The sequence below is a fragment of the Opisthorchis viverrini genome (genome assembly GCF_000715545.1).
Source record: "Opisthorchis viverrini unplaced genomic scaffold opera_v5_172, whole genome shotgun sequence".
NCBI lineage: Eukaryota > Metazoa > Platyhelminthes > Trematoda > Opisthorchiida > Opisthorchiidae > Opisthorchis > Opisthorchis viverrini.
Window position 1 is genome coordinate 392,048 of NW_008751831.1, and position 25,399 is coordinate 417,446.

General features: G+C 45.5%; 1 protein-coding gene across 1 annotated transcript in view; it reads left to right on the top strand.

The window, feature by feature from the left end:
• T265_07528 (hypothetical protein) overlaps positions 1–25,399 on the top strand; it is a gene marked incomplete at both ends in the record, with an annotated part of 35,590 nt that overhangs the window by 8,770 nt on the left and 1,421 nt on the right. Inside the window, 11 exons of the mRNA XM_009173073.1 lie at positions 3,884–4,021; positions 6,651–6,798; positions 9,062–9,547; positions 11,606–11,849; positions 11,895–12,020; positions 15,053–15,380; positions 16,407–16,753; positions 17,461–17,720; positions 18,378–18,772; positions 21,992–22,281; positions 24,647–24,706. Coding sequence (XP_009171337.1) covers positions 3,884–4,021; positions 6,651–6,798; positions 9,062–9,547; positions 11,606–11,849; positions 11,895–12,020; positions 15,053–15,380; positions 16,407–16,753; positions 17,461–17,720; positions 18,378–18,772; positions 21,992–22,281; positions 24,647–24,706 — 2,822 coding nt within the window. The remainder of the gene's footprint in view (positions 1–3,883; positions 4,022–6,650; positions 6,799–9,061; positions 9,548–11,605; positions 11,850–11,894; positions 12,021–15,052; positions 15,381–16,406; positions 16,754–17,460; positions 17,721–18,377; positions 18,773–21,991; positions 22,282–24,646; positions 24,707–25,399) is intronic.

Below are 25,399 nucleotides of genomic sequence, written 5' to 3' on the forward strand. Positions count from 1 at the left end.
GATGATGATGATGATGATGATGATGTTGTGATTGAATGAACGGTCGTGCTACTCTATCATTCCCTTGGCTTCCCGCTCCTCCCACTATGGTATATCAAAAGGCACGGTAGCTTCAGCCCTTTATGGTGATGATGATGATGATGATGATGTTGTGACTTGTTGAACGGTCGTGCTACTCTATCATTCCCTTGGCTTCCCGCTCCTCCCACTATGGTATATCAAAAGGCACGGTAGCTTCAGACAGCCCTTTATGGAGAGAAAGGAATATTATTACAAATTTATTTATAGGTTAATCTCAGACTGTTTTACAAGGTCGTGCTGAAATCTCCGTGAGGGGGCAAGTAGCGTCGACCTAAAGATGTTCGATCCAGATTGGCTGGTATTCTGACCAATCGGGGCATGCATTCGACCCCCCAGACGTTCTTGCGAGTCCGTGTCTACTTTTTGCGGACGACTTGAAATCCTGGAGTTCCAATGCCAGTGTCCTCCAAATGGATGTAGACGCTGCCAAGCAGTGGTCGTTGGACAGGCACCTTCCTCTGAATGACAAAAAGTGCGTCCATATGTCGTCTGGAGGGGATTCAGCGAATACCTTTGTTATGCATGGTGACCAGGGACCAGAAAACATCATGAGGAAAATGCCAAAAAGGATTTGGCCATCTGGGTCCTCCTCAAACTTGTCCTTCTCACTGCACCATGAGAAATCGGCCCAAAAGGCATTCGCCACTTTACGGATGATCCGACGCACCTTCTCCCGTATTACTCGCACGGACTTCCAAATACTCTATGGGGCATAGGTCAGACCGCTCCTGGAGTACGCCAACCAAGTTGTCTACTCAGGACGCACGAAAGACGTCACACTCATTGAGCGTGTCCAGCGGGCCGCTACGAGAATGGTTGCCGGCCTCAAATCCGTGGACTACGAAACGCGTCTCGCGATGCTTGATCTCTTTCCCCTGGAGTACCGTCGGCTCCGAGGGGACCTAGTTCTTACTTATGCCCTGTTGGAACAAAGCATGGCAAACAGGTTTTTCACCGTTGACCCAGCAAACACACGGCGGGGACATAGTAAGAAGATTTTCAAGCTCAGAGCGCACACATCCAATAGGCAAAATTTTTCTCATTTCGGGTAGTAGCTGCGTGGAATGACCTTCTTCCGACAGTTGTGCACGCTCCTTCTAGAACCCAGTTTAGAGCTTTATTGGACATTTATTTATGCGAATCCTGGCGCTGGCAAGCATACTGCCCCGCACTGAGAACAATAAGAGCGGTGCTACGTCCTTTTTTCACTTTCAAACTACAACTCAATTGACGGTGGATACAATTTCCAACAAGCTAGTCATTCCTACAATGATTGATCTAACCATACTACACTCAGAAGAGCTGCTCAAGCCTAGTGAACTGGTGAAACTACAAAAGTACAGCTTAGGATGTCCCTAGATTGAAATTGCATTTCAATTGCGCAATGGGTGTAATCTACATTAATCACTAAAACGGCAGTAGTCTTCCACCGTTGTTTATCGGTCCGTTTCCAAAAATATCCAATGACTTGCAGTAAGCAGTCATTAAGAAGCAATCGAAATACATTCAAATCCGTTGCCTGTGCTGAGTACTTTTGGAAGGACTGGTATTTCGCACGTTCTCGTGCATGAAACCGCCCAACTGGCGCATCCCGCCTCGCTCCCGACAGCCCCATTCACCATTCTCCTGTTTGTAACCTTCACGAAGAAACTGGACCACACCACTCTGTAATGGTTTGCGCACCTCTGTAATCCACTGAGCTATGGTGGGAAGTGAGTGGGACACTTACGGAGCCTCTTATTTAGTCGACGGATAGAGGTCTGTGTAGAGTATTCTGGCCTTCCATGTTGGAGATTTTAACATGTATGGTGACATTTCCCTGAAAATATAGGCTGCTCTGACGGTCTTATACCAACTGCCGCTGCCTTATGGTTAGGTTTTCGTCCCAAAGGTGTTACTGAGGGCCCTAATCGTCTTCTTTCCTGGATCTAGGCACCCCGGCAGTATCCCAGCCAACGTCTTCTACTCGCAACCCCCTTTTCTGATCTAAAAAGTAAGACAGGACCGTGGCATTGTAATCTCTACCGTTTGCAGTCAGACTGATGTCACGTCGGCGCACACAGATTCGTAGTCGGTTAATCAGCAATGTGATCGTATACCAGCGGATCCAAAAAGTGGATGAGGGTTTCGAGTTTCTCAAGTCTTGAGGATTCGTCACTTTTCGAATAGGTGTCGAAGGTACGAAACCAATGATTCCAGCGTTTGGCTGGATCTGCGGAGTTTGGGTTGGCGTAGCTGCAGAGCCATTGTTAATTGTGACGTTTAAAATGCATCCGAGAGTGAGTTAGAAGACAGCCTGATTTACCAATAATAAACAACCCTTGTCTGAGAACAAGCTTAGGTGAGTTGGAATGTATGTATAGAGATTCAGTAAGCATATTAGGATATTTACTACAATGTGCAGACGATAATCATGAAAACAGGAGAATGGCACTTGGTTTTTTTCAAAACGAATATTTTCATTGTTCAGGATCAAATCGGTGTGCGCTCACATCCATGAACATGTCGGCATGCTGGGAAACCTGTCAATTTTGGCCAGATACTAACCACCTCGTGCATCTTGTGCGTATGTACGCGTATTTCGTTCGTGCGATATGTTTAGTAGTGGGCAGAACTTGGTCAGGTTTTACGGTGTGACTGTCGCCAGCTAACTTGGAACGGCCATCAAACGGCATCTACAGCTCTTTTGTCACGGAATCGACAGGTGCCCCGCAAGGTCACTCATTTAAGTTAGAACGAATGCGTCGAAACCATACTTTCGTTCGCAAAGTGTGGGAGAAGCGCTCATGAAACAGTGCGTCGTTTAAATCAAAAGCATAGTAAATGGCAGCTAACTGCACGATCAACGGATATAAAATTGATCTGCAAATCCAGAGTAATCAGAAGTGTGGAGGAAGTTATACCGCCAGGATAGCCTGGAACAGTTGGTTCGGGCAGTCACTTTCTCAGCTACGAACCATGTGCTGAAGTACAGTGGTTGCAAATGCAGCAGCCTCGTTCACCGAAAATGTGTGGGTTAAGGGAATGAGCAAAATATAGCTCAAAATCGCGCGTATATGCAGCAAGATTTCACTCGGTTCACCAGGTTTAGTGGCGTAAAGCGAAGCTGCCCTGTCTCTAACTTTATCGATGGCGCACTGCTTGGGGCGTCTCTACCCACCTCCGGGAGCTTTAAGGGAATGAGCAAAATATAGCTCAAAATCGCGCGTATATGCAGCAAGATTTCACTCGGTTCACCAGGTTTAGTGGCGTAAAGCGAAGCTGCCCTGTCTCTAACTTTATCGATGGCGCACTGCTTGGGGCGTCTCTACCCACCTCCGGGAGCTAGATGGCTCAGTGGTTAGAGCGCAAATTTACTGACAGGAAGGCCCGTGGTTCGAACTCACCTCTGCCTCCCGACTCCTGTCTAGGTTTGGGAAACGTGACACTATCCCAGCCGTCGTGCATCCTTCGGGTGGCGTGGCAATTAAGCAACAAAAGGGTGCTACAGCCGACCAACTTTTTCATGGTACTTAGCCAGATTTTACTGACCGGAAGGTTCGTGGTTCGAATCCGACCTCCGCCACTCGACTTCCCCTGTCTAGTCTTGGGCAACCTGGCAGTATCTCAGCCCCCGTGCTTCCTTCGGGTGGCATGGCAGCTAGGCACCGGAAGGGTGCTACAGCTGAACGCTTATAGCCAACGACACGCAGTGGACGTAATTCTTTTCTAAATATGTCATTGTTACAGCCTTGGAACCTAGCTATGCCACTGAACCGTGATCCTTAACCTCTGACAGTTCAACTTCTTCCGTTTTCTACAGGTTCTATTATTCTCTCTGTATCTTGTCCATCCTGGTGTCGAACCAACATTTCGTTTGTCATATGCACACTAATGGATACCTCAATGGATGATTTGTTTGCGGATATGGATCGTTCTAACCAGGCTGCAGTTGAAATGGGTAGGTGTGAAAATCCCGAGAAAAAACGTTATTTTTCGTTCATTATTTTGTTTGCGCTATGGCGAGGTGGCTCAGTGGTTATAGCGTGAATTCGCTGACCGGAAGACCCGTGTTCCAATCCGATCTCTGCCTTTTGACTTCCCCTGTCTAGGCTTGGGCAACCTGACGGTATCCCAGCCCTCGTGTTTTCCTCCGGTGGCATGACAGTTAGGCACCGAAGGACTTCTATAACTGGACGATTTTTTTTTCGACTTTTGTTTGCGCAGTTTGGACTCTGCAGTTCTCCTTCACAGGTGGTAGATTACGGAGTAGACTAGTAGAATAGTAGTAGAATACGCACGTGGAAACAAACGTCATGGAAGGTTGTCAACGTGCAGCTTAATGGCTGGGTGTTGTAAGATTGTCTAAACCTAGAATATTGTGGTGTGTGTTCTGGGGAATCAGGAACAGACAAATAGTTCTGTTAATAATGCTGGTGGAAACTATATTGAAACAGCTGGAATTGGATAGATGGGTTGTAGCGTTGAAAAAATAGACTGAGACAGAAAAGACTAACTTCAACAGGAAACAATATCGGCAAGCACACAGAAGGGGGATGGTTAAAGCTTAACAAGGATGAGAAACATATTTATAAGAGCGTGGATGATTTGAACGTTGTGGCGTTCAAACTGTCCCATTCGAGACTTCTGGTACGGTTGGCTTCACGTATCGTCACGGACAGTGTATAGTCGGTGGCAGTGCTTTAGTAACAATGAGCCAAAGAATGACTGAACGCGGCTTCGTCTGGAAAAGCGTAAAAAAGCGAATAAACACTGATTATCAACTTTTCAACTTATCAACTTTCGAAAGACTGAGCTCGGAATACTGAATAAAATTAGATAAATGGAAGCTGAGTGATAGTTAGCGAAATACATTCATTTGCAAACAAACTTGGTTTTGCGGGAGACCTACATGGAATCCAGCTGTATCTGTCATTAATGGTGTTTTCAAGCAACTGAATGTGCGTCACCAGGCCGCCTCATGTCTCACTTGCTACGATATTCGGTATGCCGTGATGCATGTATAGACGTAATGTACTACTCATAAGGTTGCCGAAAATTCTTCGACAGCGCACGACAGGTTTCGCCCTTAGGGTTCATCAGGTAGGCGCACTTCCTGAGTTTCCGTCAACCTTATCTTCTGCTTGAACCTAAATTGCACGAAGTTAACGAAATACGCTCACCATCCTCACCGACAGCATGGAATCAGTGTTCGACACCGATGCTTCGCTGCTGTATAATTGTGATTTATTTGAAAGCCTTGTTGTGAAGAAAATAATAAAACTGGACGGAGAATAAATTTAGTGTACGCTTACTACAATCATTCTGAGGTGCCTACACTTCCAAAAACTCACTCAGGCAATCTGTATAGAAACCGACAACAAGATCGCCACTGACATCGGTTAACAGCCATATCTTGCAGCATCTTCAGCCGTGCGCAGCGAGGATCACGCTGTCCCCATCCTGGAAGGCGAATAGCACCGACGGCACCCAAACTTTTTGTGAATTCCTTCATACTCCTCTGCCAGATCAAGGTTTGGCCACCTCTCTGCTTCCGCCACTCTGAATCGGTCATGGAAAACGGCACTCTCCGGTAAGCGGTGGTTAAGCATAAGCAACACATGTCCCAACCAACGCAGCTTCTGATGCTGGACGCACTTCGATGGACGTACCCGTTGCACAACCGAAACCTCGTTTCCTAATTGTCTTGTTATGGATACGCCGATACCAACCCACACGAGCTACGGTTTTGAGACAACGATTGTCGAACATCTGAAGACGTCTCAGGTCCGCTGCTCGAATAGGCCAAGTCTCACAGCCATACGACAAAACAGCCTGCACTGTAGCTTGATACACACGCTCCCAGAGATTCAGGAATACACAACTTTGACACCATAGGTGTCCCAAATTAGCAAATGCGACCCGAGCGTTGCGGGTTTGTGCATTCAACTCGTCTGTCACACTACAGTCAGAACTAATACGACTTACAAGATACGTAAAACGCTCCACAACTTCCAGTGCCTCTCCCTGGATTGTAAGTGCCATTTGAGAGCAAATTTCGTTCCGCAGAAGAGATCCAGCTGCGTTCTGAGTAGGTAGTTGTGATAAATCTGTTAAAACTAACCACCAGGGTATTGGATACTTAGGTACTGACCTTGCTAGAAATACATGGTTAGTCCATGGGACAGCGTGAACCATGCTGGGAAACTACTTAGTGTGTCACAACTCTCACGTTGCATACGTTCTGGCACCCGTTGGCACGAAAGTCAAACCGGTTTAATAGGATGGATAAGGAGCGACTACGTAATATTTAAATATACCCACATTCCTTATTAGGACGCAAAAACAAATCTTGCTGGAGGCGCCACTTACTGAGGATTATGTGTATTTAGGCTAAACCAAATGGGTTTCTGTAACTCACTGTAGGTGAATGTTGTTTCTGATTCATGATCAACTCTCGGTTCAACAGTGGTATCTTTCTAATGGATGTAAACGCTATAAAGTGTGAGATGTTTTATACTCTTCCTAAGGGGACTTCACCAACCCCCCAGCTTTTCTACTTGAACAGGCTTTGTTTCTTTTGGTTTCAGACCACCCAGTGAAAGAAGACACTTCGGAAAATTATTTTTTCCGTCGTTTCCGTGCCTTTGATGAAGAAATCAAAATTAAAATCTGGAGACACGAAGATCTATCGAATGCACTGGTGTACGAAATTTCCATGAATTACCATAATGCGACGTGAGTGTTAGCCGATGCTGTTGAGCCAAGCCTCTTCCCTTTGCCTCGCCTTTGCCTTCCTGAGCACATGAATGGCTGTTTTCGGCTCATAGCTGAACTAATTATGTCAAGTTTGTTTCTCCATGATCATAAATGCGCTGTCCCGCTTCACGAAAAGGTCGAATGTTGCCTCTTACGGAGTGACAATTATGGATATTCTGTAATGGTTGGCCCATTTGCCTTTGTATTCCTTTAACAACTTTTGTCAAGGTTTGTTTGGGTCATTCCCAATTAATACTGTATACTGTATTATACTGCATACACAACTGGGATTTAGTGGTTTCTAAGCTATATTAGGTAAATCCTTCTTTACGAACACAGGTCTGAATGTTGTTACTTCTTCCATCGCGCGATTTGGTTCGAAGATGACCTGTTATTTTCAGGCCATCAAATTTCCCTTTTGTCGCACCTGTCATCTCTATCCGATTCACACAACCCTATGGTCCTGCGCAGTAGTCATCAGATCCTTCCACTCGGTTCATTGCAAATTAGAGTCTCAGATGTGAGGGAGTACACTCACCCGAATATCACAAGAGAAGTGTCATACGCCATGGGCGTGTTACATTAATTTGCAAATTAATTTGATGTTGACGCGAGACTCAGTTGAAAAAGTCCTCCGCAACCTTGTACTAATCAATAAACTAATAATAACCACTCGGATGTAATACCCTTTCGGTACCTAGCTGACCCGCTACCCGAAGGAAGCACGAGAGTTGCGGTACTGCCAGGTTGCCGAAGCCTATCCAGGAACAGTTGAGATTGCAGGATTGCTTCCGAACCACGCAATTTGGGCCAGTAAGTTGGCGCCTTAATCAATGAGCTCTCGAGCTCAACTCAATAAGTGGCATTGTATTGTGAGAAATGTCAGACCTTGTTATTATGTGAATAATTTTTGAGCTCTTGTGTTGGCCTAGGGATTCCCACCCCAAGCTGTATATATGTGATATGTTCCAGGGTGCTCTCACACGCTGAACTGTTAATCTATCCAACTCGAGTAATATTTTGAGAAGCTTACTGGTGGTGCTTCCCATTATGAATGACTGACAAACAAGGACGCAAAGAAGACTTCCTGGCCATTGCACGGCTTTAGCTTTCACTGGGATAGTCGTCATAAGCAACATCAATGGTGGCCCTGATGCTTCGCTATCGTTGAATGCGAGATGTCGGATAACTTATTCAGTCCTGCAGCTAGGATACACTTTTTAGCTCCTTAGTTTAAAGTGGTTAACCACGTCAATACGTAGAACTAACACATAGACGTCTAATAGTGCAATCGCTCTAGCGCTGGCAAATTGAAAGGCTCGTCTAGTATTCATTCAGCTTAATTGCCCATGATAGTGGCATTAAACTGTACTATAATGCCAAACAACCTAGGCCCCTTTCCTTGTTGCTGGATGTCTTCTATGAAGCTCCGGGAGCTGAATACACTCGGTTTCGGTGTTTCAGCACCAACTCACGAAACCACTGACTCTTGTGCCAACTCTTACCTGCTTACTTACCTACTTACCTACATACGTACGTACGTACCTACTTACTTACTGACTGATTGACTACTTGAATATACCTTTCTGATTTGAGTCTAGACATGTTACCGGTCTTTTATTTTCTGTTTCTGCCATTCGCCTAAAGTTGTGAAGACAAGGGCTATCACATACTTGCACTGTTCACAAAGGCCACTCTAGGTGCCACTGGAACCTGGCTACATGCGCTCTTTTTACTCGATATTCCTACAGACAGTCCACAGTCCTGAACGCTCTCATGTTACAGCCCACCATGATCAAATCTGCATCGATAAACTGAAGGCTAAATAATCTTGACCGATTGATGTTTGACACTGCTCTGGACAAGATAATATGTGATTTACACGGAAATGAACTGAACTGAGATCTAACCGTTAGCAGACATTGACTTCGTAGTCAAATACCGAGTTGACGTTACTTCATGGACTTTACAGATTTGCTGTGGACTGCCCCTTGAACTTACCTTGTATTGTGATTCCAGCAAAGGTACTAGGAGTTTTGAACGTGTTTGACGAATCCCTGTCCTCCTCAATTCGCGACCCTTGTTCTCGAATTTGTTTCACATATCAAAGTGATGTTCCTACCTTTGTTAGATATTTTCGCCATGAATGTGGTCGCGAGGTTTATGTGCTGTCCTAATAATCGCGCTTCACGGGAGCTTGTATTGCTCTGGTTCATTCATTTTTCGCTATTCTTTTTTTCAGCGTTGGCCAACCCCTTCAGTTTGTCTCCCCATGGTGCTCGTTGTTTTCAGGTTCCTCAGCGAAACTTTATCCCAGTTGGCCTCCTGTACAACCCTGTGCCCTCGTTTGTAAAACCAATTTTCATGTGGACCAGAACAAGGTATCTTTGCCGGTGTTTCCTCTTTCAAGTCGATGGCAAAACCTCTTCAGATTACATCTCCAAGCTGGCAGCGATTCGATCCCGGTGGTTTGGCTAATTTCCTTCTCGAATGGTGCAGTTTACTACTTCGTGCGCGATGCGGAAATCCGCTATGCCCTTCTGTTTTCACCACCGTGTTGTGAACCCATGTCTTTATGGTCTGTCATCGAGAGCCCAATCATGACGAGAACTTCATCAACCTTGCCTTCTCCAGCTCCGAACGATCTTGTGGTCGCTTTGAGTGGATCTGGGTGTGGCGCAGCGATATGGCTCTGTTCCGAGGACAAACATACAAAACAAATGTCTAGGTGGGACTTTCAACCATTTTGCAGTTTCTGATCAGCGTATTCTTGTCAGGAGCAAACTCTTTTTGTGCTTATTATTGGACACGTTCGCCTTTGTGGATTTGGCTGAAGACGCTGCAGGGTGCGCCTAGCCTATATGACTTTCTTACCAGAGTGTCCGAGGAGTACTTGATAGTGTATATATCTCAAAATCGTTGTATTAGACAGGGTCCTTTCTTTGGTCCCTACTCTCTTCTACGTCGGTTTTCTTTTTCTTCTGTTTTTCGTAATTGCACGGCAGTGAGGCCTCAACGTGAACATGGATGTTGCTGTTTATCACAATCTGTTATCATCTGTTGTTTTAACGGGCTCCCACAAGATATGCGACATCTGCTGCCGGCTTTCCATGTAAAACTCAGTGATCATCAGACTACATGACGTGAGATATCGGATCGAATCTCCTGTGAAGTGAATGAGTTATGCTTTGCTTGTCATCTATAATGATGAAATGATTATATAGTATTATATAGTATTATTAACTTTTCAGTATACACTGATCTCACATGAAGGGTCGAATCCATATGCGAACCCTCGACTTCACTTTAGAACTTAGAATAAAGTGTTCACCGGCTTACGTCTTACTTGGAGCCTCTCGCTACAATGTATATCTAAAGGTCCTCAACCAACATATGGACGTGTTTGTGAGAACATCTACGAGTAAGCACCAAGACAAATGTAGGGTAATACATTTGTTGCTTTCACTACATCCAGAGGCTCTTGTGAAGGTGATATAGTTTTCGTGTGATGTTGATAACCAAAGCTCCCGACTTAAAGCTGCCACCTTGACGTAGAGGTCGAACTTGAGTGCTGTAATGGTCCCGCGGGATACACTGGCTAGAACTTCTTTACATAAGGTGCAACCTTATCAGGAATGTCAAAGGAGAGCAGTCAGACCAAGAGCAGCGAGACCCCATATCACGAGTAATTGTACTACAAGACAGTCTGGGGGTGAGGTCCTGTCTTCTTCGTCAGGAGTGTTAAGGCAGTAAGGTGTTTCCCACAGGCGACCAGCATGTCCTGATTCATGGAAGCAGCGGTGCTGCCTTCCCCGATGAAGGACGGGTTGGAAAAGTTTGGCCCCCAAAACCGCGCACTCCGATCGCCCAACGGTTGGGTGACCACCGGCGCATAATCCAATACGGTGGAAGTACTTTTAAAACCAAAGAGCCCGGTGCTGCTCAGAAGGCACCTGTTGTGCGCAGTCGCATCAGGAATCAGACAGCAATACCTTATTGCCTGCGCCCTCGGGTTAGGCCGACCCCCTGCAGCCGAGTACGTTAGACGGTTGAGTCATCGGCTCCGGGCAGGGTCCCCAAAAATAACCCTACTGTCCGCCGCTTCGTGGCTCAGACTTTTGAGCCAGAGGCTAGGGGCAGCGTATCTGAACAAAACCCTACATCCTCCCGCTACCTTATGAGGCAGACTTTTGAGTCAAAAACTCAAAGTGGAGCACCTCAATCAAACCTTCTTCCTCAGCCTGGACAACCGGGAAGTATCATTTGCCCGCTCAGTTTGGTGTCCACCGATGTCCCTCCCAACCCCCCTCCCACCACAAGCAAGCCATTCGACTCAGTTATCTGACCGATGGGCCTTATACTGCTCATTGCCTATTAACAATAAACAAAATAATACCCTTCTAAATCCATGAGGTCCTTTCTACATAGAGACTTCCAAGGTCCGTACTTTGTGTCAAATTGGCAAGCAGGCAACGCTTGCTGAAACCTTGTACTCCCCTAAAATTGATGTATGCTGTGTCTCCGGAACACGCATACACGACCCGAACGTGGTTAAGCATATCAGAACGCCAAGAATGAACTCAACCATGTCATGTTTCTCCCTCCGTGTGTTCGGTGACCCAGAAGCGACGACTCGTGAAATATATAGCGTGGGAGTCGCGCTCAGCCCCAGTGCTGAATGCGCTTAGCTAGAGTGAGTACCAGCGAACAGTCGTCTTTGCGTCGTCCGGTTACTTAGTCCTATCAAGCTCACTGACTCTTCATAAAAAGCGTTGCCTGTTTGTAGTGTCGGCTCCCCAACGGACTGCAGTTCTGATGCTGAGGAGGTTACTTTCTATGGAGAGCTATCCGGGCTCATTCGTAAAGCAAAAAGCACTGACACTGTGATCCTTACAGGCGATATGCATGCTCAATTAGGCCGTCTCAGCTTCCTGGAATCACATTTGGGCGGTCGATTCGCAGACGGTGCTCGCCGCACAGACAACGGAGATCTACTCCTTCAGTTGTGTGCTGACCATGAACTGTTTTATGTAAGTACGAACTTCCAACATAAACGTTCGCATCGTGTAACCCAGCGGCCGCCAACTGCAAATCAACCGTGGAACCAGTTGAACCACGTGGCCGTCAGCCATCGGTTGAGAGCCATAATTCAAGACTGTCGTTCCTCCTGGGGCACACCACTTGATTCCGATCACACCATGGTGCGTGCACGCCCGACAGTTCGCTTACCTTCAGGCCATCACAAATTAGCAAGAAGTATGCCAATCCACTATCTTTGAAGAACGATGACAGCTCAACAGTACCGGCCCAGCAACTCTCCGCAGTAAACCACTACTGTGGTGGCAGTGAGCATGTGGATGAAGCCCGGCAAACTGTGAAAGGAGCTATGTTAGTGGCGTTCAGTGCTGCCTACCCATCTTCTCCGATTCGACCACAAGATTGCTATCCATGATTGATGCCAGGAAATCCATACCAGCAGGCAACGAGTACGACAGCGCACACAAATCCCTCAAACGCCAAATATTGAACAGTTTAAAGAAAGACCGAGAGCTATGGTGGACATCGAAAGCTCGGGAGATGGAGAAGGCCTTTGCTTTGGGAAACAGCCGTGCCCTATATCAACTGATACGATCGACTGGCCCTGGGAAAGCGACGGACAGCGAAACGATAAGTGAAAACGATGGCTCAGCTATTCACTCGCAAAATCGTCCACTGGAAAGATGGGTCGAACACTTCGAAGAACAGTTCAGCTGACCTCCTGCAACACAGCCTGTAGAGATAGCTCATCCAGGCGAATGGAATGAACACATTGATCGCCCGTCGGAAAAAGAAATAAAGTACGAAATATCCGTAATAAAACGTGAGAAGGCACCTGGACTGAGCCGTCTGTATCCAGCTTTTTTCAAAGAAGGCGGAGACCCCCTGGTTATCCCTCTGTCAAAACTTATTGGTGCTATATGGATTGACGAGAAGATGCCTTCAGAATGGGTCATGTCGACAGTTATTCCTATCTGCAAAAAGGGTACGCAGGCGCTGTGTGAAAACCATCGTGGCGTCAGCCTATTAGCTGTTGCATCTTAGGTCCTCTCTGGTCTTATCCTTCGAAGGTTGACTGAACACAGATAGAGATAAATCCGTGGAAACCGAGCTGGGTTCCATTCTGCAAGAGGATGCATATCTTCACCCTCTGACAAATTCCGGAACAACAGCACTGCTTCTAGCAACCAACAATGATTATGTCTCTTGATCTGAAAGCTGTCCTTGACTCTGTGGACCGTCAGGCACTATAGCAGTGTCTGCGGAACAAGGGTGTCCGCCATAAATTCTTGACCCTCCTTAAGGCGCTGTACGCCAACCCCCGTGGCCGTGTAAAGGTCTACGGGAGGCCCTCTCTCTACGTCAAGTGGTGTCCGACAGGGCTGTCCTCTTTCAACTTTCCTCTTCAACTTCGTCATTGATACGATCATGGAAGACTCACTATCAGCCTCTGATGCCTGTGGGGTCGAAGTGTTACCTGGGCCTCCGCTCGCGGACATCGAGTACGCAGACGACATTGCTCTTCTTTGATCTGACCTCGTGGTAATTCAAACAATATTAAAAAAGCTAGGTAACTCTGCCTCACGGTTTGGAATGCGCTTCACACCTGCAAAGTGTAAAGTGCTACTGTAAGACAGGGTGGACATAGACCCTAGCCTCATGCTTGCGGCTGAACCGATTGAGGTAGTAGACATTTGTTTACCTGAGCAGCTGTATCAAACCTGGTGGTCTCGCGAAAGATGGTATTTCCATGCGGATTGGAAAGGCCAGGGCGGCTTTTGTGAAACTGCGTCACCTGTGGTGTAAACATGGTATCAATTTATCCATCAAGCGTCGAGTTTACAATGCTGCGGTGCGCTCCATACTACTGTACGGATCAGAAACCTGGCCGTTGCGCGCTGAGGACGTCAAAAGTCTTTCAGCGTTTGACCATCGGTGTCTTCGGAGCGTTGCTCGAGTCTGGGGAGAACATCCTTTCGATGCACAGCTGTCATTGCACTCGAGGGAAGCACAAAGGTTGAGATACGCTTAGGTCTTTCAAGCCTGGACAAAAGCAGTCCAGATGTCAATTTCAGGTTTGAACCACAGACCTGTTCAGTAAATGCACACCTTAACCAGTAGGCCATCTCGGCACTGGACGGCACCTTCACTCCAAAAACTATTCTCCGAAAACGGGTTCAGTGAAGACCCTAGAATCATCTTCTCCATAGATCAGTTAACGAAAAAGATTTACTGGAACAGGTTGTTCCAGGCTTTTAGGTAGATTTTTTCCTTTCCGCGGCAAATTTACCCCTCCCCACCTAAACTCCCGTATATTCCGAAAAAATCATGATGCATCTACTGCATTAGTGTTGCCATATATTAATTAGTAAAACCAAAAACTTGGACCTTCTCGTCGAAGCTGAAAACTCTGAAACGGGTCTCATGAATGGCGCTATCCACGCTTTCACTGGACCATTGCGTTATGTAAACCAGAGGTTTTTCGGCTTTCTGTGAAGCAATACTGGTAATAACGTGATGTGCACAGAAACTACTGTTTCCATCTGTAGGCTTACGTTGGAAGTTATGTCACTACTCATCCTCTGTAACACACTATTTGCATGCTTTTTGCCTGCATGCGTAGCGGTTTGCTGTTTGCAACAGACGGAAGTCATATGAAAATTCAACATCTTGTTAATTCATGCCTTCATACAGTTGTACTTGGACCCGGACTGAGGCTGTTTCAGGATACTATCGCGTCAAAACAATGGGTCGCCAAATGGGCCTGGATCCGAAGTGGTACTTTGTTCCGCAGCTTACGCGCCCGCAAAAATTTACATGCAGCACCTAGTCCGCCAAATTTCCTCGCCTTATTACTGGTTTGTTTGGTATTCACAGCAGTGAAAGCTCTGAGCAAACTCTTACTCTCATGTTCGGCCGTGTCTCCTATATTCTACGATGTACAGGTTTTAGCTCCTGACATCAATTTCCTTGGTTAACCTAGACGCTATCATAACCTATCTATTTCGATTTTGTGATATTTCGCCACCAGAACCTAACGCACAACGGTGAAACGGCCGTGTACCCTATTTTAATTGGTGCCACCCACTTGTGGTAGAGTCATATATGATAGTCGTGCGTTCGTCACCCAAATTTACTCATGATAGTCGTAAACTATTCCCGCCAGGGGACATCTGCTTACCGCTGATCTTTTTAGCGGCGTTGTCTTCTCTTTCATCCTGATTGTAGTGAATTACGAGTAACTGATTTTCGCACCCCAGTTGCTCCAAGTCCTGTCTGTGATATCCAAACACATGGCTCTTGGCTTCATCTCGTAACAACAAGCGGCCACGTATTATCACTACACATCAGTTGCTGCCGAGGAGGTGCTTCTCAGACAGGTGATGAATGGCGACTTATCTGCCAGCCAGGCAACTTCCCTCGTGTTCCCACCCATATGATTCCAGCAATAAGCGCGACAGATCAGTTACAACTTGTACCCAAGTGGCGGTATTTCGACCTTCGTGGATTCGTGCGAATGTCGGGTACGTTCTGTAGCATGAAAATCACACCCTTTATATCGTGACAAATATCCTCCAGAACATATTTGTTTCTCTTAAGTCTATCAAACTTCTCAACTGTTAGTCTTTATAACGTATATATGTGCACTAGGTTCTGAATCCTCATGAAGTGCCAAGCAACTCGCTACCTCGTTTTGCTACCATTGTAACAGCAGATGCTACTGCTGAGGCCTGTGAGTCTATGGTTTTCTCGAAGCTCCGTCCCATGTGTAGTGAAAGGTGAAGTTTATTACGGAACTTGTGGAACTGCTTCGCAGTGTTCGTTTGCAGTTGTTTGCTAGTCAATAGATATCCGTGAAAGTTCAAGAAGACGCGTGAGAATGTTCAGTTTTTAAAAAAAACATATGCATATGATACGTTTACTTTCCTGTCCAATAGTCTGTAACTGCTTTGTTGGTGTTTACTAATAGATGACTCCGCGACAAAGAGCTTTTCTCCTCACACCCTTACCGTGGCTTCACAGAGGCGCGCCCTCAATGGTGCTCGTGCATCCAAGTTATTGCACCCAGTGCCTAGCCCCCCTACCAGTCTCCCCAAATGAAAAGTCCACTGACAACCCTGTATCTGTGTGTCAATAAACCAGCTACCGTTTCCAATGCGCAGCTATCTACTTCACCTCCCTGAATCATCGGTGAACGAAACTGAGGCAGTACAGTACACGGTTTTTACAGCTGGTGATGATAATAGCGTCTCACTTTTCGGTTTTTCAAGTATCCTTTATCTTACTTGAATCGTATAGCGCTGTCCCATACTTTTACTGATACGTTTTCTGTTCATGTCACTTTTTATACATCCTTTGAGGAATTGAAATGTTTTCGCTTATTCGTTTTCCACACTGAACATGCATTTCTTCGCTAAACGTGAATGCAACTATCTTCGTTGGCTTCAAGGCACTCGATTTCAGGTCACGTATCAGCGCAGTGTTACTGTTTCAAGTTCGTTGTGTTTCTTATCGTTTTAAATAACCTACCTTTTATCCCTTTTCTGTAGACGGTCATTTGGGTGGAAGGTTATCTACCGGTGAGAAGATTCGGTTGGTTGATTTACTTTGTGGAAACGAGACTGCAGAACCTCAAGGCAACGGGTACTTGGGCTCACTAAACAGCACTGTCAACACGCTTATCAACGTTCACTGCCGTCTCAGAGCGTATCGGGCACTTTTACAACTCTTGGGTTTTCTTGACGTGGATGATCTATCCCCCAAACTATCTACTGGTCCAGAAGCACCCTTAAGGCGTTTGGTCAGTGTGAAAATGCAAACATCGTTGGTCACCAACGCTCCCGTTAGCTCCATTGAGGATTCTCCTTTCGAGCTGTCTGCCATTGTGTCCTTAGAGGTATTTCATGTTTCCCCATCCAAACTTTTCTTACAGTCTTGAACATGCATTTATGAATTAAGTAGTTCCTCTAAGTTATGTTTTAGGGCAAAGTCGTTGTAATTTCTTTCCCGGGAACCCCTTTTTATACAAACCAGCGAACGAAAGATACACCGAATAGGAACACTTGCCGCCGTGTTTGCCGTATCTATATACCCGCATTACAAGATAAAATTATAGCTATGCGTTGACTGGTGAAGGCTTGCGTCTGAGCTAGGGACATTTGCTTTGGTCGGAACAGTTACGGTGTAGGTTTACCAGCTGGGACACCGGGCATATCTGTAATTATGCATGACATCGCTCGTCAGCTCGTCGGGTTTTCGTTGTTTGTTGGGACTATTTCAACCTGTTGAACCCGCTCAGGATCACTTGGAGCGTCATTCAGCAGGCTCAAAACAGGTACTGCAATTTTGACTGATAACTTGCGTGCGTAGATGATGAGGCTGGCCGATGCCTGGGACTCAAATGTTGACAAAGATCGATGTCACATTGTCCCTTCTTTAGTTGCCCCTCCAAGGTGCGTTTTAATAGAAACCTCCCTCCTTGGAGGGACTACTTTAGATGCTCATTCTAGGGCAGAGCAGTCGTACTATGCATAGCAGTGCATTGTGGATAAAACGAATCACTGCTCTAAAAGTTGACAGGTGTTCTTCTTATGCTTCCTTTAGGCTCCACCAGCGCAGATGAATAATTCCCTGACACCCGCGACCCCACTGCAATCCCTTTCGGCAGAGGAATTGGCCTCATTGCTGTTGCATCCCGAATCTCGAACCTCATCATTTGAACGTGAATTATTTTTGGTGATGAGGTTGACTCCGTTGACTTTCTCCGCCATGGAAAACCATCTCAAACAAGACAGCACAGGCCTACCTATTTTCACCTATTCGGAGCCCTGGTTCTCAAGTTGCCACCAGTGGACCAGAGTCGAGTGAGTCTCTCGGGTCGTAGCAATGCCCCGTTAATTGATTCTTCATATTTGATTGGGTTATTTTTTCAAAGTGCGAAGATGTTCGCACTGCAATATCCAGCTGTATGCGTATTGTGCTATTTGAAAGGATCAGTAGCTGAGGAGAACTTGATCATTTTGTCAACGTCCATTCCGTGAGAGAGATCAAGAACCAGCTGAATGTTAAAATCAGGTGAAGTTGTTTGCTGCCATTTCAGCGCGGCAAACATTGATAGCTGGAAGAATATTGGTACGATTGCGGGTTTTCAAGGGCCATCTGTTAATGTGAGAATACTTCGTTCTTTATAACAATGCTTTTGGAGCCACTCGCGTTCTCGGAATTTTTTCAGTGGACTTATTTCGGTTTCGTGTTTGTTGACGGCCTCTGTTTCGCACATGCAAAGTGTTGCTGCCACTAGTTTTCTCGAATCCTCGTTCTGATGAGGAATCACTAGTCCTGTTTTCAATTTCACTGTCTGGTAATCTGTTCGTGTTATCGTATGGTGTGACGCCTCCGGTGGCCTTCAAACAGCCGCCATGAGGTCTCCCCTCTTGCGTTCGCTGTGACATCGTATACGTGCCTTTCATCATCCATCCACCTGCACTCTTCAAAACATTTTCCCCGATTTTCCGCTTCAGCACCTCGAAATCCCATGTATTCAGGAGACAAATGATACTTCCTTCAAACTGGCATACCTGTATCAAATCGTCGAAGAGTCCCAAACTATTTGACGCCCTTCGACTGGATGTGTCCCTAGAACTGTTACCTCCCAGTTTACCTACTTCGTTGTTCACCGCTGATTTATGTGGACAAATGAAGCGACCTGTCGAAAACTCGTGTGTAATAAATGCACCACCCTTGCGTACCAGCATTGGTGACTTTCATCTAGACCGGATTTTATGGCTATACCCACTCGATCAGATACCTCGAGTTAGACAGAAGCTTGGTCAGGAGTCCGAATATCCGAGTCCATCTTCGTTAACGTTAGCGTACTCAGTCGACTCATTACATCCTCTCAAGTCGTTGTTTTCCGGTACGTTTGTCAGTTCACCCCTCTGTTTTACTGCATTTCACCTCGGTATCGTGCCCTTACACCTCTTGTGTCAGTTATCGTGGTCTAACGGAACGAACTCAGGGAGTTTGCACAATCGTTGCTCAACAATTAAACCATATAGCTAATGACCAACCCTTACCGGTAAACGCGAACTTTAGATTTACCTAGGACGCGTACTTTTAGACTAATTCCACTTTTCGTCAGATGACATAGATTCCTGTAGAGGTTCGGCTCTGGACGTCACCTTCTGGGACAAAGGATCATTATATATTGTTGGGGATCACAAATTGTGAGTACCATGAATCCCTGAGGTGATCCGAGTCCCCAAGCTTTCGGATTAAGTTGGAATTCCACCATTCAGCTACTGGTTGGTGGTAAACGTAAAGTATCCTTTCAGCATAAACTGCTTTGCAAAATGGAACCCAAACTTATCATGCGTGTAGTCTGCACCGAATTTCCTCTTATTACGAACACTGAACTTCGCTATCGTAACACTGTATTGAGAAAAAATTTGTTATAAAAAAGCAGCAGGAAGGATGATCGGATGCAGTGGTAGTCTAGGGCCTCACGCTCGTTATGAATAGAAGACGGTGGCAGAGTTTATGCTGAACTCGTTTGCCTGCGATATCTTCGATCGAAGAGAGAATGTATCACCCATAGTTCATGACAACTTTTACACCTGAATGAAGTCGAGGAAGAACGACATTTCGATGGTACTGTTGAAAACCGTGTAATTTCGCAACTCGTACGCAACCAATCAATCTTTCCCCTGAGTTTTCCTGTTCTTACCATGGCAAAGAAACTACCCTTCTTTTCTGTGAGTTGTTTGTGAACTGAGCAGGCGACAGTCCAGTGTGTCGTGGTTTGTAGTGGTGGACGCTTCTGCTTATTGAACAACTAAGTAAGGTAGTGACTCTCTAAAAAGTGAAAACTTATTCGGGCCATTGTCCACGTCTCATCATTACGTAACAATACATCACATCGGTTTCAACCCTTTGAGGCCCGTCATGCAGCCTGAACCTTCTCGTTTATTGTTGTTCGCAGTATGTCCAAACTATCGCCACATCCACCTACACAAACAAACGAATGGTGCGAATGCTGACGTCTTCATTCCAACCGGAACTACGCTATTCTCTGCAGGATTGTCACCTACACCACAGAACTGGAATAAGCAATAGTTCCATTTGAGCTAGTTGCTTGCAGTTCAATGCACCTGAGTTTTTTTGTTAATGTTCTTACAGTAAAATCGAGAAAGCTAATTTTTGAAGGCGGGAACTTACCATCAGGTCCGTGGTTCGAATCCAACTCCAACGTCTCGACTGTTCCTTTCTAGGCTTGAGTGACCTGACGATGTTTCAGTCCCTCTGCTCCCTTCGGCTGGCATAAGAAGCACTGGAAGGGCATCACAGTTAAAAGAGCAATATAGCACCTTCCAGACCGCGTGACATAGATTGCTTAGTCGTTCAGCTTTCAGGCAATACGAAAGTTTAACTGCTCCCGTGGCCTGGGCGCTCAGGTCTACTACTATTATCTTCCCTAAAGTTTGTAATTCATTACACGGCGGACTATCTTGGCTACTTGTATTTAATCTATGTGTAACAGCCAGTTGCAAATCAATCTTAATTCGTCGAAAGTCAACTGGTGAATTTTTTTCCCAACCTCCGCCAACACTGTGTAACAAACAATGCATGTGTGATAATAATCTTCGGTAACGTGGCCTCAGCTTACATTGTTTTATCACACAAGGTGGCAAGCATAAAACTCACATATGCGTTCGTCTTTATCTCATTACTTCTTCAATCCTTTCAGTGACCGTCGACTCAGATTCTCTGTTCTGTCTTATTTTCCTAAGCGAGCAGCCTTCGTATGAAGTCAACCTTTGTGGTGTTTCGGAACACTTTTGCAATGCGGATCCTCCTTACAATAGGAGATCAAGGTCAGACCTTTTCTGACCCACTTGCACTTAGGATAAAAGTGTTCCGTCAAAAGTCATGTGTGCTTGCTGACGTACCTTTTGCCATCCGGTGAAAAACCACAACAGCTGAGCACACACACGTCGATCTTTGTTGTTTTTTCACCTAGGCCGCGCATCGTAATCCTTTAGCTTAGTGAAGGCATTATGAAATCAGGTGAACCAAGTAACACTTGCTACGCCTTGTATTAATAGTAATAGTGACAGTGCCTAGTATTTGTACAAACAGAAACCATTGCTACTGGCTGGTAACTCGTACTGATAGTCGAGAGTTTTTGTTCTCCGTTTCGCAAAGAAACCTGTGTTCTTTTTTCCGTGTGAACCTTTCGTTAAAAAGGGTGTGCACGTACTTTACAACTTCTGCTATCTTAATCTTACCTCCGGGATAACTCTCGCTGCCAGAACACTTCCATGTCCCTCGATGCAGTCTATTCGGCCAGGTGCTTATTTTTAGGCCCAAACTCCACCCGGTCTTCATGATACCGCCCACATCAGCTATAGCCTGTGGGCCGCACTCGTGGATTTTTCGTTGTCACATACTGGAGCTTAGTGTAGATTCTACCGCTTTCTTACCAGGATTTTATTAGATTAAACTTAGTCTTTTTACATTCGAGCGGTATCTTCCCGGTCTTAGGAAGAAGGGTTGCTGAACAGGATCTTTGTCTTAATCGTTCGAGCCATACTTGGGTTTCACCCACTTCCTTCGCTCTCTCCCACTACGCAATCCACTTCGAACTACTTTACTGCACTGACTCATATATGGACGTAGTTTCTTTGACAATTTGACATTATCTTAGTTGTCTTTGAACCGATAAGCTGGTAAAATCGTACGTGGAGGTGGAGTAACTGACCTGTCGTGCAAGCTGTGGCTTACTGCTTTTCGCGTTGATCTATGTTTGTCTCTGTAGAAAATTAAAGAGGTCACGTGTGTTTTGTTCGTCCGCCATATCTAACCGCCTTCTGGAATGTATAGGAGTACGAAGTCGGGACCGTACATTTCCGTCACCGTGATCCCCTGTATCTGTTGTACAGTCGACTGAAACTTTTTGCGCACTTTGTTATGCAGATGTAAATTCATCAAGTAGTCTTTGTTGACCACAGTTGATCATGAATACCCACTGGCTGCTTAGGAGTGCACTTTCAGCTTATGAACAATGTTTAAGAGAACTGCTTTTTAGTAATAACATACGACTAATCAGCTTCTGTTCACAATCTTGTTTGATCAGATATATGCAAATCATGTCCGCATGCTTCGCTTGTGTCGCTGTCAAAATATGACTCAAACGGCTTAAGCGATAAAGAAGTGGAGTCCGCAATTCATTTAAATGAACAGCTGATTTCATACTTCGTTCCAACGGAACAGTGTGTCGTGTTCTCATGGAGGTATGTCACTTCCCACGGACCTGAAAGGCCCACGAAATTGTCGATCGAGCTGTCCGTTTCGGCCAAATGTTCCTATACCCTTTGGCTAGTTCACGAAAGTCTTCAGCGACGCCTTCAGCCTTCAGTGACAAAAGTGAGTATGTATTTATCGCTCACTGTGGCCAACGATTTTGTGCTCAATTAACCCGACTACTTAGTATATATTATGACTTGCAAGGTTGAAAACGGATTTAACCTATATATTAGTGCGATTCCCTCTCCCCACCACCGTAATAATTTGGGTTTAGCTATTTGTAGCAGCGATCAAGGGGATCTGCAATCCGTTTTTTACGCATCTGAAATAAGCACAAGCAAAAATTTGTTCCGGACAGTATTGTAGGCTGAAAGTGTCTGTATGTGTGCGTGTGCTGCTTAGACCATTCGCATTAACACTGTTGGACCCAGACAATGTTGTCTATCAGTTGCTCACCTGTTGTTTCTCACATCCTTGCTCGTTTCACCGAATGCACCAAATGAACAATGAGCGCAGGTCACAAACAGCATTTAACTAGAGTCTTTACCATTCTATTCTGTTATATCCTCACTCTAACTGAGTGATGCTTAAACGACCGAACCTGTCTAGTTCAAGCAATTTATTAACAAGAACACGAGCCTTGTGTAAAGCGGTCCGCTCTTAACTGAACCAGTGATTTGTTTAGCTATCTGTCGTAGTTGTGACATAGGTGCACAGAACGTTGATTATAAGGCGTTTCAAACACTTCGGAAGCTTCACAATCTAAGTAACTGGCTTTCAACAGTTGTAGTGAATGAAATGAGTTTAAATTTCTTTGTTTGTACGTTGATTATGATATTCCCCTTTACTTGCCGGAGGGGTGATTTTCCCTGGTATCACGTAATTTCATTAGATTATGGTGTTCTGTATCCGCCGGCCTTTTTCCAGTCGCTTCTTCGCCAAATCTAACATGACCGATATTCATTTAGTGTCATCTAGGATACCTCTACTCTCGACTTAGTTACGGGTGCTGGCTAAACTAATTGCAGTCTTCTCAGGAGTTCTACCAAGTAATCCTTAGTTGGCTCCACTGTATAACAGTTTGCGTAACATTCGAAGATGCAGTGTTGCCTCTGCAAAAGCCAACTGAATCCTTCGCTATCTTCATTTCACGCCATGAAGTTCGTATTCGTCTTGCTTTTTGGTTACGTTTCAGTTGCTGCCTAATTTTGGGGCGTAGTCCATTGCTCCTCGCTTTCTCGCCTATTCATAAACTTTATTTCAACGCACCCACATGGTGCAGTTGATGTCGTCTAAATTCGAATTAACCTTCGTTGTTACAAGCGCCATTTGATCAAAACAACTAGGACCCCGATGTTTCAATCATCGTCGTCAATGGCAGTAACACCAGTGGAGAATGCTGCTGATTCACTACCATACAAACATATCAACTTATTTCAATAAAGCTGTATAGTCAAAAGAAAAGGAAGACCTGAGGCTAGCCTTCTACAGGTATCCGAGCTGCCTACGTCTTCACCAGTCAGTTAGACGATCTGGATAGTAACGGGATGGGGTGTGCTAGAAGAACAAATAGGTTAAATAGGAAGAAGGGGGCATCAGTGGTGACCTGCTTCTGCTTACCTGCCTTGCTGCATGCGGTAGTTAGGGCGCTCGGCCGATAGCACCACCCGACGGTTGATGTGGCATGGAGTTATGTGTGATCGTTGTGCGACTGATCGTTGTACGTGGGTGGGGATAATGCCAGGATCACCAAGCATGGGAAAGGAGACGATTAGGATGTACAACCAATGCACTTGGTTGAAAAGCTTAACCGCAATACGTAAGCTCTGGCATAAGACCTCCAGAGCAGTCTACATTTTTACGGAGCAAGTGACCTACCTGGAATGTCAAAAACTGTTAGTCAGACTACCGACAACCAACTTGTTTCCGTTATGTGTGGCACTTTACAGAAAAGCCATCCGTTTGTGTAAGCAAATCGACCGATCCGAAAAATGCTTCTGTTTCTTCAGTGTCGCTCCACTTGAGTTGCGGTGTAGGGTCTGCGATTAAATAGCGGTATATTCATTCGAAATCCACTTGGATTTCACATTCCCACCGGTGAGATATGCAAACAACTGTTGCACTCAACATCATTGATCTCTGGTTTTCGGCATTTAAGCCTCCTCCTACTGGCACGAGGACATTTCGGGTTATTCATCTCCTTCCGGTATCACCGGTTAGTGAATGGTATTTGTAATTCAGGGTTTTAGTTATCGGATGGTAAGATGTTCTCCGTCGCTATGCACGACTTGCGACCTGTATTTTAGAACATGGTCTACAAAAACTTAGACTAAGTATTTTGAGATATTCGGGCCATTTCTTTTGTGCCTCCTCGAAATCTCAATTACTCCCGGTCTCGCTGAACTTGATGTTTTTTAAAATGGCTCTACATCGTCCTACGCAGACTACTAGCTCTCACGGTATTCACCTACCCTCTCTGTTTCAGGTTCGGGATCCATCACTTCCTTCCGTTGAGGTTTTGCGCCAAGAATACTCCGTTCTCAAGGTAAGCTTGTCCCCCTGTGACGATACCATCTGAATAGGCCAATCAGAGTAGTCTGTTCTGAGAGGTAGTTGCCTCTGTGTGTGTAAAACAAGTGAAAACCTACGAAAACCTTCTAGGAAAAGTGCTTACGATGCTGTCAGTAGTATAGCGTCTTCGGAATAGTTTGGACTGTTCATTGACGTTTTTCTCAGATTTGCAAGTTCCAACCGCAGTTTTCACCCACTCTGAAATGTTTGCGTCACATTTCAGTAGTTATCACCTTGCCGACTTCTTCAAATCGATCATGTCTTTCTTTGCTCCCCGGCCAAAAATTTCCAGCATTTTCGGCTGCTGATCTTCCTTTCTCAAATGGCGGATGTTTTGTTTTGTATTTCGGTTCCCCTTCGTTTCTTCTCTTCCTTGAGTGCAACTAGGTAACACATCGTGCAATCCGACCCCTCAGCTGAACTTCGTGTGACAGTGCTTCGTCACAGACCCTAGACCTGGTCTTAAACATCCACATCCATCACACTCAGTTGACTCATTTACCCACGTTGGCCCTTCCTAACATTGTGCGGTTGCCTGTTCTCGTGAATTATGGAGATTTTGCATATCTGACAGCTGAAAATGCTTGCTCCCACACCTAGGTGGCCAGGACCACAGCTGCCATATAGCAGACAAATTTTTCTGAGGGTGAAATTCCTCATCTGAGCA